Genomic DNA, 13,126 nt, shown 5'->3' on the forward strand with positions numbered 1-13,126 from the left:
TACACTTTCTTATTTTCTTCAGGACCTTTTCATCATTCAGAAAGTGGCATTTGTTAATGCGCTTCCTGCCCAGCTTTCCCCAATGATGGAAGCTTCATGAAGGCAGAGACTTTATCCCATGCTGAGAACAATTCTTGGCTCAGAGTAGCCAGGAACTCAGTAAATGTCTGTTCGACAGATGAATTAGGAGGACAAGCTGCAGAATATCAAATCGGCCCTACTCAATCCTTTCTCTTAACAGTCACCTTTCTCAAGTGACACTGAATCCATCACACCTCTGCTCCTAGGTCTCCACGGCTTCCCAGAGCCCACCAAAGGAAGTACAAATGGCTCAGCCTGGCATATTTCCACCCTCCACCTCCGTATCCTATGCTCAGGACACTGACTTTCAAATATCTGGTTTTCTTAAAGCAGTGTGTGTTTTTTTTTAAGAAAAAACATTTTATGAAACCCTAATAAAGAAAAAAGATGGAATCCAAGCAGAAAAGAGGCCAATGGCCAACCTGTTTGGCCATACTCTAGATCTAGGCACACCTCCAGGAAACCAGAGAATGGACTTGGAAACACCTGATCTTTGCTCCCACTTATTCAGCATCCCAAAGCCCTCAAGGCTTTCGTGTTCCTTCCTTGGTGCTTCAGTGCTTGGAATAATCTCTTGAGTTCAGTCCTTTCCATCTTTCAAGGTCCTTCCCAAAGACTACCTCCTCCATGAAGCTTCCCTGGGTCATTCTGACTGGGTACAATTTATCCCTGCTTTAAATTTCTTATAAAACTCTGATTGTTAAGAATAAAAAGAATAAAAAGAAAAATAATACCTTACTGTGCACCAGGCACTTCTCTAAGTGCGTTACCTAAATCGACTTAATCCTCACGCAATCCCATTGTCATAGATGTGACAGAGAAGTTGGTTAAGTCTCCTCTCAAAGTCCATATAGTAAGCAAGTGATGGAGAAAGACTGAAACCAATAGTCTGGCTGCACAATTGCAAAGTCCAAGCGCTTAGAAACGTTCTGCTGTCTCTCTATAAAGGCACTTATGCATTTTACTTGTTCAGAGATCCCAGCATTGCCCACTTCCCCCACCCCACAGTACTGCCACCACTGCTACCCCCAAGCTTTGAAACACCACAACCAGATTATATGTTTTTTGAGGGCAAAGACCATCTCCTACTGGCCTTTATGCAGCGTCAATACAGTACTCTGCAAAAATAAGTACTCAATAAATAGTGTTAATTTAATTTAATATTAATATAAAACAATAACATCTATTTCTATAAACTTGGGATAACCTGAATTATTATTGAGACGTCTATATATAGCCTTAGGAAGAAGGTTTTCCCCATCATCTTTTACAAGTGAAGAGACAGAAGTTCAATGATATTAATTAATTTGTAAGATCCTGACCAACGTGGGGTTCAGCTTCTGGCTATGACCCTGGACAGCTCCTAAGTCCCAGCTATTTCTATTGTACGACTTTATCCCAAGACTGAAAGCAAGAAAATTCTTTGTAACATGAATGGTTTAAAAATAAAGTTTTGCAGAAAGACCAGAAAAAAGTTATTTGTAAGGTTAACTTTATTTTCAAGATTTCTGTAAGATGAAGTATGCTATCGTTTGAGGGGTCTTTTAGTGATTCACTGATGGTTTTTGCCAGGGACTAAGTGGGAAAATCACCTTATTCTGTTGCCTTATGGGTCCCCATTAAGGCAAAAATGCCCGGCAAGGGAACCTCCAAAGACTGATGCCCTATTTCTGATTAGCAGTGGCACCATTTAGTCTTGTTTTGCTGAAACAACAAATTGGGATCCCCCTCTGCTAGAGCCACTGGCCAGAACCCAGGGATAGGAACACTGACCTGCTGTTAAGTGAGCCGCGTGAACAAGGACTTGGACTCCAGGCTTCAGCTCAAAGTGCACAGAGTTCAGGTTGAGCTTGTGAATCAGCAGTTCCGATATCTGAAAGAAGAAGTGCCAGAGTGAGTGCCACCAAAACTGTCACACCAACTATATACAAATGTGCTGGGCAATATTCACTGCACTGACCAAGGCATCCCAATATTATACCTGTGAATGATATGAACGAGTTTTATACGATTTTGAGTTTTTAGTCCACAATATGCTGATAGAATTATTTTCTAATCATGACTTGACTTTACATCCGAATTGTTACAAAATAGGACAAACTATTAGTAAATCAGATCATTTCTACTCTTATAAAATTATCCTGTTACCAGAAATCACCCCTGGTTTTTTGAGAGGGCATTTGTTATACACAAGGATTTAAAAGAAGTAAATATATACAATTTACAAATTCTGGTGAGATTCATATCCATTTATTTTACTCCTTGATAGTGGACTCTACCTTATTCCTTTCTTTGCTTCCCTTCTCTTCCCCAAAACATACCCTGTGCCTTTTGCAGAATGGATACTTCATGGATATTTATTGATGATAAATATTGTTCTGCTAAAATAGTAAATTACACATTTGCAACAAAGTGTAAATCACAACTTAATGTATTGGCTGACTCTTGTTTCGTGCTTATGAACCCAAAACCACTCCTTAGGCTGACACATGTGTACTGGGTAGACCGATGGAATTCTGGGCCATGAAATAACCCCAACAAGGGACAAAGGACCTTGTCCTCTGTAGCATAAGGTAAGGTTTTCTAGACAAGGTAAAACTCTGTTCATGTGTTTAAAGTAGAAAACCAGCTCAATTTGCCCTGTTTCATTCACCCTTTTGAGTAATTTGTGGAAAGCTATCAGACAAAACCACACTCCTATTATCTGGTCTCCTTGCCTCATTTTTAACATTCTAATCACAGTGTAATATTTTACTCATATGCAATTTAAGTCTAGTTAGATGCTTTCTGAACAACGTTCTGCTAGTTAAATTCTTAAATTATTTTTCCTTTTATATTTATTAAGTTTCACTTAGTCTACTGAGTTGCCAAAATGACAGCTTTGGTCCTTTAATCAATTAAGCAGGGCCTGATGGCTTTGTTTTCAAGCACAGAGTCTCCTGCAGAGGCCCCTGTCCAGTAATGGAACTGAACTGCCCTGCAGATGAACTTCTTTGCTTAACAGGAACTTGGGATGACTGTCAGTGACCCATGGTTGAGCACCTGGGATCCAGTTCAAGTCCAGCCTCTCAAATGTTTCCACTTGGCAAACCACGCAGAAGAACAAGGTTGTGATAAAATTATGTTGAAAACAACTTTATTCTCTCTCTATAAGCTACTCTTTCTCCTGGGTGCTGAGAACCTTCCAGAATGTTCCAGGTTTACAGGAAGAGTGGATTTCTAACACAGACTGTGTAGAATGGTTTTCCTTTGTGTCCTGTAAAGTGTTACAATGTACAAGTTCCTATTCTATCTTATTCTTGTCATTCAATTGGCAAGGCCTTTCTAAGAATCTGACAGTGGATTTTTTAGTAGAGGTTAATCAGAAAGGTTTTGGCTATGAAATAAACATATACACACAGAAATGTGTGTATATATGTGTGAAATATATATATTAAGTATGCATGAAATTCATATGCATATATACATATGCATACATGTGTGCACATACATACATACTTATATTTGGAGGAAAAAATATTTTAACTCAAATAGGAAAAACTTATCAGAAGTAATTAAGGAACTATCCTGTTTTGCAGAGTCCATCACGTAGACAAAAGGGGACTATGTATTTGCATGAAAAAGGCTTCTTCCCTTCAACCAGCTGAAGTGATATTTCTTTCTTCTCCCTGAGAATGTTTCTTCAATACTTTGTGGGAAAGAACTTATGCACAGAAACAAAACTAAATAAAATTTACACTGCATGCAAGAATAATCTCAATTAGAACCATATATTTCTCTACTCAAATGAGTATGAAACTGTTGACAGATTTTGACATTACTTTAAATGTTTTCCACCCCATCTGCAGAAATGTTTATTCTGTATTGTTTTCATCGGTTCATGAATTGTTATATACGTTTGTACATATATTATCTATGCATTGAACAATTTATATGGGCAAAGTTGCATATTTCTTACTATTTTTTTCTAACACGATGTATCTCAGGTGTTAGTGTTGGTATCTCCATTGAAAGGAACATGGAGCTTAAAGGACATTCCTAAGTTTACCCAGTTAATATTTGAAGAATTGAGACGAGAATTCAGTTTTGTTCGACTCCTAATCTTAGGACATTTCCATGAAAAACATTTTCCTTGAGCCAGCTGACAAAGACGCAAAAGATATTTGGAAGGAGGTCCAGCTGAGCAGATTTAGGAGATAAAAAATTGCAGCATTTCATTAATTATGCTTCTATCTCTCATCCAACTGTGAAGCACACAACTTAAAACACCAGTCCCGTGGCAGCTGACAAATATGAGCTACAGGCAATTCCTAACCTTAGCCTCAGGATTGCCACATTCTGTTCACCAGTTAATATAATTTATAATGCTTAGGAGAGTCTTTGGCTATGAAAGGAGTAGAATAAACTGCAACTATAGAACAGTGTGGTGACAGCCTAAATGGAAAGAATGCAAGTTTGCATGGTAAAGACTCAAGTGAAATAATGTGTAATTGCTGGGAGATTGGTCCTCCTAAAGCAAGTTGAATCTATTCATTTTTCTTTTTCTGTCCAAAGTGTGTTGTCTTAGCAAATTTCATTTATCCTTTGTACTAGCATCCCTCTTCCGCTGTTCTCCATTTTCTGTTCTCCTTCAGCTAAATAATCATGACCAAAGAAACAATATATTATTCTTAGTATCTGCCTATTTGGTGGAATATGCCTATGATTCAAATGCAACCCACTCTTCGTTTAAACTACCACTTAAAAAGACAGTGGGAACTGAATAAAAATACTTGGAGAGACACCATCAAAAGGGTGTAGTGGAAGGGACCTGGTAGAGGGAAAATACCAATTCTCCTCCTCATCTTCTTCACCAAGTACGATGTTTAAGTGTGGTAATCAGAATAGGTTAGGTCAGGCTGAGGTAACAATGTTAAAATTTTAGGGACTTGAAACAAAGGAAGTATATTTCTTGCTTACACTCCATATCCACTGCAGGTAGGCAATGATGCTGGGCTCATTATAGTCACACAGGGACAAAGGCTGGTAGATCAGCCCCCTCAAATGTACACAACACCACAGGAGGGAAAAAGCATTCTTAAGGTTCTGTAACTGGCATTTGAATATTTCAGCTTGGAAGTGACACTTATCACTTCTGCTCCCACCTCATTGGCCAGAATTAGTCACATGGCTCTGTCTGCAGAAGAGACTCATGGGTACAACCCTACTGGTACCCAGAAGTGGTGAGCTGGAGATGTTTAGTCAACAGAAGGGATGGTTACCATGCAAAGAACACATTCAACATCTAAACAATGTTTAATGAGACCAGTAGAGGAAAACAGACTCTCAGATCATTAGAATGGAGTGTCAAACATTGAAACACGAAGAAAGAGAAGTTTAAGGACAACACAGCAGTTGGTAATTTATGAAACATGAAACCCTGAAACCCAAAGAAGTGGTACAAAGTGAAACTACAGATTCAAAATGGGCTTTGGCAGATTTATCCATGGCAAAGCTACATTGGGCCAAATGACTAATGCTTACCTCTGAAGTTGGGAGGAGGAATGCAAACCCTACTGAACATAAATAGCATTCTGGTGCCATGTTTAGAGGGAAACTTGCCTGGGATGACCTTGCAACCGACCCAGTCAGTCAATCCTGATCCTGTTAAGTTATGAAGGCCCCTTCAAAGAGTAGTTGAATGATATTACTTTTGGAATCAACAGAGAAAGATCTTTCTCAATTCATACAGCATGATTTCTGGAATAAAACTTGGAGTAAGCAATGGAGCCAAACATGAATTCTATTTAACAATTCTCTGCTTTGTTAGCATGACAGAATCAGCTTGATTAAAGTGCCTAAGAAGTTTTTCCTGGATGACATAACGAAGAAATAATTTGTCCATATTCACTTCCTTCCCTTGGATTCCCCATCACCAGCTCTAAGCTTCTCTTTTTCTCCTTTGGCCATATTCCTTTGCCTCAACTCTTACCTATTCTTTCAATTATAGTTTCTTGTTTTAGTGACCTTTCTTGTGAACTCCAAAATATTTCTTCAATTCCTCACTTTAAAAAATCTGAACAGGGCAGACTGAGTATACAGAAAATAGTCTGAGATGATTTATTATTTCATAATGAATCTTTAATTTCTAAAAATGTTGCCAATAGACTGCTCCATTTCCAGAGGCACCTTTCCTTTCCCTGGATTTTGGATTCTCCATCTGTCAAATGTATATGGTAACACAAACAACCGAAGAGGAAATTCCTTGTTGGTGGTTGACATTTTGTCCTTAGTCTTTTTGTTCCTTTTGAATGTGCTCATGCCCTTTAAGGATTCAGCAAGACAACACCACGTAGGCTCCCTATCTCCCCAGCACAGCATCACACCCAGAGCATGATGGTCCTTCCTCCTTCCAGGAGAGGCAGATACAAATCTGAGGACTCAGAGAGATGCCTGGGGGTACAGTGGTGGAGGGGGTATGGTTTGCTCCACACCTGAGCAGCTGGCTTCAGGGTAGCCCTATCCCTGATGAGGCCAGCTAAGGGCAAGTGAGACTTTTCTCACTCTCTGGAGATGCGAAGTAAAGAGTGGTGGAACCCTCCCAGACAGAGGTCACTTGATTAACCCAGCCCAATGTTATCCGGATAACAAGGTCAAGTACTTCTCACTGTGAGGAATTTTCAATTTATTTCACAGACAAGATAGCTCCAACTAAGCCAGCATCTCTCCTCCCCTGGGAACATTATTAGAGGAAGCTGAGGGAGGAGAGCCCAGAGCCCTTTGCTGGGACCCTGCCCTCACAGTCTTCAGGGTCCATCTTGCCAGGGTCCCACTCATTTCCCTGCTGGGAGTTCTGTGCAGTATCTTTACAAGAAAGGGGCCAGAGTATTAAGAGGGGGGATAAAGTCAGCTCTTCCCAAGTTCCATCTGGGATTCAGAGTGCAGCCTTTAAAGGAGTGCGGTCCTTTCTGTTGTTTGGTTTTATTTTGCATTCAGTTGAAATTTCTATGTAATTTATAACAGAGGAAGGCAGTTGCTTTTGCCTGCCTGCCGTTCCTTCTCTTTCCCCCACATTTTTCTTTAAGGAACCATATCCTTATTTATTCTTTGCCCATTTGGTTTAGGAAGGGCTCCCTAAACTCCTGATCCAGGGAGGGTATAAAACATTGAGTTGTCACTAATGGAGCTCTAGTCTTCTGATTACCAGGCTAGTTAAGACATGCCCACTTCAGCCAAGTTGAGTCAGTGAGAATTATCACCCTGGGCTCTTGGGGTGCATTCAGGGGAGAGGCACTGTCTCTTGAATGGGGCTGATAAGATGACTAAATAAAAGACTGGGGCTTCCTGTGGCCATTCTTGTCTTCCTATGTGTTGGCTTCATTCTCAGGCAGACTTCCCATGTGGTAGCAACAAAAAGAGATGGAGAAAGAGGGAGAGAGGAAGACAGGGGAGTAATCTGGTGATGCTTCCTCTCTGAGTTCATCCACGCCTGAACTGTATCCTTGGACTTCCCAACTAAAGAAGCTCATGACTTCACTTTTTCCCCTTAAATTTGTTTGAATAGAATATATGTTCACTGCATCAGGAAAAAAACCCTGCAAAAACCCAAAGCAAAACATCTCTTGTTCACTTCCTGGTACAACAGCCTTGGTATCTTGGGGGGCCCACAAAAGTCAAGTGGTACCCAAATACACATCTGCAGCATGGCAGAGCAAGGGGACTGCTAGGCTTGAGAGTTAGTTGCAGAAACAGAACCAGAAACTCATTTTCCTTGAAGAGTTGTGTCTCCTCAGGCAATTCACAGCTCCCTGTTGGGGCCTGAAGTTCTTCATTTTAGAGTGACTGAGTCAGAGAGAAAGAGTAAAGGACCCCTCTTAGGACAAAACCTATAGGATTCCTGTGGGCAGCCCCTATTTTGCTGGTTCTTGACACAAGGCTTAATTTGTATGTTGATTTCATAACTGCACTTATTAATCAGGGTAATGATACTCTCCATAAGACAGTGATTTCTTATGTGCTTGGTTCGGCATTTCTTTGGTCACTGTATTTAGTTTGAGTCCTGGATAAGGCTGCTACACTGGCAATTCCCTTAGCCAGAGTTACAATCTCTCACTTGGTACTCTGTTCTCCCTTAATGCCATCCATCTGCATGATAACTTAGATGAGTCATCTCCCTCCAGTTTACTCATTCATGCATGTTCTTTCTGTTTCCTGTTGCCCTTGTTCTCTTGTGCAATTTCATTCATTAATCTTTTTCTCCTATTGTCACCATCCTCTTTCTTCCAATACATGCCCTGGACGATACTAGTCTTTAATACTGTTACTTTTTTTTTTTTTTTCATTTCTCATATACTCTCCTCCTATCACAAAATGTCCATAAAGGTAACCACCATCTATTTACCACTTACTGAGTATCTACTATAGGTCAAGGGCTTTGCTGTATCATTTCTTTAATGACCTCTCAAACACCCTCTGAGATGGGTATTGTAGATTATGTGATTTGGGCTGAATTACTTAACTTTTCTGAATATTTGTCATCTATAAGATATACACAATGAATGTAAGAGCTGAAGCTAGAAACCTGGTTTATGTTTCTCCAAACCTGTGGTCTTTCTAATAAAATGTCTGGACTCCCTACATGTGTACCAAATGTTAAGTCCTACAGCTTTCACACAAGCCAAGCCAGCTGCCTTTAGATCTCTAATTAAATGGCGCATCAATACCTGATACCAGGCTGCCTCAGGGACAATTACTCAGGTCTCCGAGAGTGTCCCTGGAGGAGCCACTCAGACAAGACCGAATAAAGAGAAAGAAAAACTCTAGGGAAAATAGACAGTCAAAGCAAGATACACAAGTAAACCAAGTTTCAGAGAACCCACCCTTCTTCCTTCCACATTTCCTCTCAAGGAAACATCTAGAAAATATATTTTAGAGAAAAAATGAAAAGTATGAGAAATAGGGATGCACAGATGATGTGGTACCTGGGAAATTAGCTGGCTTTAAATCTGGACTCCTCCATATTGAGAAGACTATATTCCGGATTTCATGGACAATCCATAAGATTTCCAGGGGAGGAATAATTATAAGCGTCCCTACCTAAATGCCTTGGATAGCGATCTACCTCCCCTCTAGGTCTCATGAGCAGTGTGGTGATAAGAAATAATCCATTCTTTCTCCCACTGAATTGCAGGTGCAGAGAATAATTTGTAGAATACAGTGGGAAGTCTAGAGCTAGGGCTGAGCAAAGTCAGATGCAGCCTGACTTCTAACTACAGTTCACTAGGAGATGGGGTTCAGTGGGGCTTTCCTTGACAGCCCAGTTATTCAATTACTTGCATATGGAAAACAATAGAGAGGTGAGTCTTTTGCCAAGTGAAAAAGTGGCAGTTAAAAGGCGGGTGTGAAAAAAAAAAAAAAAAAGGCGGGTGTGCTCGCAGGTAGGCCAGTCTATAATTTGGGGTTGTTAATAAGGCTATTATAGGAGGTTCTCAAGCCATCTTGGAGACTAGAGATCATGGGACTAGATTATAGATTTATTCTAAGTAAACTGAAAAGCTCCAAGTGCTGGAAGGGAGAAAGCCAATATTTACTTAGTGTCTGAGAGGAATCCTATTTTTAATCTATCCGCCAGAAAGAATTGAGGAACCGAAATCATGTAGTTTTTAACAGGGGAACCAGACCAAGACTGATCATTTTAACTGAATGGGTGAAGAATAAGAACAACGATAACATCATCATAGTAATAATCTTCACCATAGAGATTGGATAATCTTTTGAAGTTAAAAGGAAGGAAGGGAGGAAAAAAGACCTAAGGGAGCAGAAGAGAGAGAAACAGACACAGACAGACAGACACACACACACACAAACACACACAGACACCCACACAGAGAGACACCCTAATACTTCAGAGGTGGTGGAGATGAGGAGAGAGTAGACCCCACGTAGCAAGGAGAGGAGCCTGGAGCCAATATTACACATTTATTGTAAGCTCAAATCAGGTCATCTTAGTATGGTGGTGATTCATGATTTGTATGAAAGTTGTACCTTTTTAAAAAGATACATCATTTGATTCTCATGGTACTCCTATGATGTAAGTGTGTGAGGTAAGATATAAATGGATTTGACTTCTATGTCTTGTGTAGCCTCTTGCTTTTTTCCCCCACCTAATATCTTGGACAGTTTGTCACATCAGGACACAAAGATTTATCTCATTCATCGTAAACATTGTAGAGTATCCCACAGCGTGGGATATACTCTGAGTGATTTAGCCACTGCTGACAATACACACTCTTGCACATATTTTTTGGTGAAGCTGTAGTTAAATCAGCAGACTATGTTTCTCAACAGAGGACAGGAAAGTGGAAGACTCCACAAACAGCTGGCACCCTTGCTCCCAAGTGGAGATCCCGCAGAGCTGCTGTCGTGGTCAGACACTAGCAGGGTTGTGTCTCAGACTGCTGGGAGAAGCTGAAATGTCACCTGAGGACTCACCTGCTCCAGGTCCTCGGCTGACCTTTTGTTTTCTCCTGTGGGATCCTGATAGGGCAAGACAAAGAGCTCGGCAGCGGTGGGTAAGCCAGGGAGCACCGCCACCAAGATGTGCTGGCCCGGAACCCCGGTGGCCTGAGGGAGAGACACAGAGGTGCACGTGAGTCCTGCAGGAAAGCTGATGAGAAGGGGCCAAGTGTTCAGCAGAGAGTTGCGGGGGGAAGAAGACACAAGGGTGTGGAGGTGGGGTGGGAAAGTAGGGTCCCAGGTGCACCAGTTGGGGAGGGATGTGAGAGACACCACTGGGTACAAGTCAGACTCTGAGGTCTGATCCCAGCTCCATCCCCACGAGACCTTAAACACTTTGCATCTCCTCAAATTAAAAAGTGGGAATAATAGCAGTACCTGCCTTGTATAAGTAAGTGGACCTTGCCAGTGAGAAGGCCGTCACTTACTGAGCTTTATCTTCTGCCCCTCATGCCTTAACACTTTCTAACCTAGCTTCCTTCTTCCTCGAAGCATTAGAGTTACTCTCCAAACTGACCAGGCACACCTCCATCACCTAACCTAACCCCAGACCACAGCCCCCAGGCGTCTGCTGAGTTCTCCACAGCGTCAGACCCTGACGACCAGCCCGTTCCAGGAAGCACTCTCAGCCCTTCACTCTGCTGCACGGAATCTTCTATTAAAATCATAGATATCACTCACTCAAGAACTTCCTCTTTCCTGAGCCCACTCTCTAGATGGTTCTAGAATCCATGGCTACAATCCTGGCTTCTCTCTCCAGTGGCCAAGTCAGAACGTCATTTGGTTGTTTTATGAGAACTTCTCATATTCACCCTGGAAATCTTCATTCTGCACGTGGATGACCAGAGCCACTCCTTTCCCAGATACCCTAGCTGGGAGCCTTATCTCATCTCCAGCACCACACTCTCCGTTCCATGTCCTAGCTAGTCAGTCTATGAGATCTTGACAAGTCACCCTCCACACGAATGATCCTACTGGTTCCTTCCTGTTTAAATGTCTCCCCTGTTAATATCTCAATTCAGCCTTTACACCCTCTCCCCTCAAGTTTTACAACAGCCTTCCCATCTCCAGCAGACAGGCTACTTCCAGATTTATCTTCCTACAGTCCAACGCAGATTGTGTTTCCATGTCCAAATTCATGCACAAATTCCCACTGCCAACTGGGTTAACTATATATTCAAAGCCTTCTGCAATATGGTCCCACCTTTCCTTCCTAAACTAATTACCCACAACTCATAATGTCATCTTACGCTTAGCCAAATAGACTCATGTACAATTTCTCAGTACTCCAGCCTTTTCTTGCAAATGTTTTTGTGCATGCCGTCTCCCCCAGAATGTCTTTTCTATACATTTGCTGCTAGGACATTATTTATCCTTCATGAGCCCTCGTAAAGTTCACTTATTTCAGAGTATTTTTCATGATTTCCCAATTAGATGATTGTTGGTTTCTGAAATCTACATTTAGATTTTTCTCGAAGTAGCAGGAAATTCCATTTATTGGGTCCTTACCATGTGTCTGGCATTGTGCTAAGCAACTTCTTAATATAATGTAATGCGACCCCCCACAGCGACTCTTCGGAGCAAGTGTTATTATGCCTCTCTGTGCAGGTGAAGACAGATCACGGGTTGGGAGTCTTCAGGAAGCTGGCTCTGAGTTTAGTGCGTAGGGTGTTTGTTAGGGGACATTCTTGGAATCAACATCTACAGGAGCGAAGGCCAGGAAGCAGGAATGGGCAGAGGGAGAAGCTGAGCTGTGATAAAGGCCAACAACAGCCTCAGAAGATCCTGTAAGGAGTGAGAATGGCCCTTCAGATTTGTCTGAGGTTGAGCTGAGTGGCCAGGCCTTTATACAACCGCGTCATTGGACGTGAGCCACTCCGAAAGGGACATGACATGGGGAAGGCCGCTGAAGCCTCTGCCCACAGCTCTCCCAGTAGCTAAGATAACAGTCTTTCCCTGAATGGGGATCTGGGCGGGGCATCCCTATTTCTGCCACAGGACAGACAGTAGATGGAGGAAAGTTCAACATTGGCTCAGGATCATCTAGGTAGTGAGTGGTGACACTTAGTTTGGAACCTTGGTCGGACCATAATGCCTCTGTCCTGAACCAGCGCTCTCCTGCCTTCCTTCTCCTGACACTTATCACAAAGCAGCTCCTATCCCAGCTGATATCATACTGTTTTACGGCCATCTTAGATTTTAAACTCAAAGCTTATGTCTAAACCATCCTCGTCATCAACAAAACTGTTTACTGAATGACATTCAATTAAAGATTCCATTGCAAAGTGTCAGTAGAAAAATCCCAATCAATGAGGAAATTGTGTGATATTGTGTGTAACACAATATCAAATTGTGTTACAGAATGAATAGGAAGAAAACTATAAGTTGACTGCTGGCTGTACCTCTTATAGAGCTTATTAGGGGACACTTGGCAATAGGGTACTTCAGAACTTAAAGAAGTGGCCAAGTGTAATTACTGATCTCAAAGACAGGGTGGGGCGCTAGGAACCAGGGCTGGCTCAGCTGCCTCTTAGGATTGGGTAACCAAGGA

General features: G+C 41.7%; 1 protein-coding gene across 7 annotated transcripts in view; it reads right to left on the minus strand.

The window, feature by feature from the left end:
- Positions 1-13,126, minus strand: part of SORCS1 (sortilin related VPS10 domain containing receptor 1) — a 584,051-nt gene that overhangs the window by 26,543 nt on the left and 544,382 nt on the right. For all 7 annotated transcript variants that reach the window (XM_082408268.1, XM_082408264.1, XM_082408269.1 and 4 more), the window contains exons 23-24: positions 10,552-10,683; positions 1,855-1,954 (exon numbers count right to left, since the gene is read on the minus strand). In XM_082408268.1, the coding sequence (XP_082264394.1) occupies positions 1,855-1,954; positions 10,552-10,683 (232 nt within the window). The remainder of the gene's footprint in view (positions 1-1,854; positions 1,955-10,551; positions 10,684-13,126) is intronic.

Source organism: Balaenoptera borealis (assembly GCF_965194805.1).
Source record: "Balaenoptera borealis genome assembly, chromosome: 10".
NCBI classification, from domain to species: domain Eukaryota; kingdom Metazoa; phylum Chordata; class Mammalia; order Artiodactyla; family Balaenopteridae; genus Balaenoptera; species Balaenoptera borealis.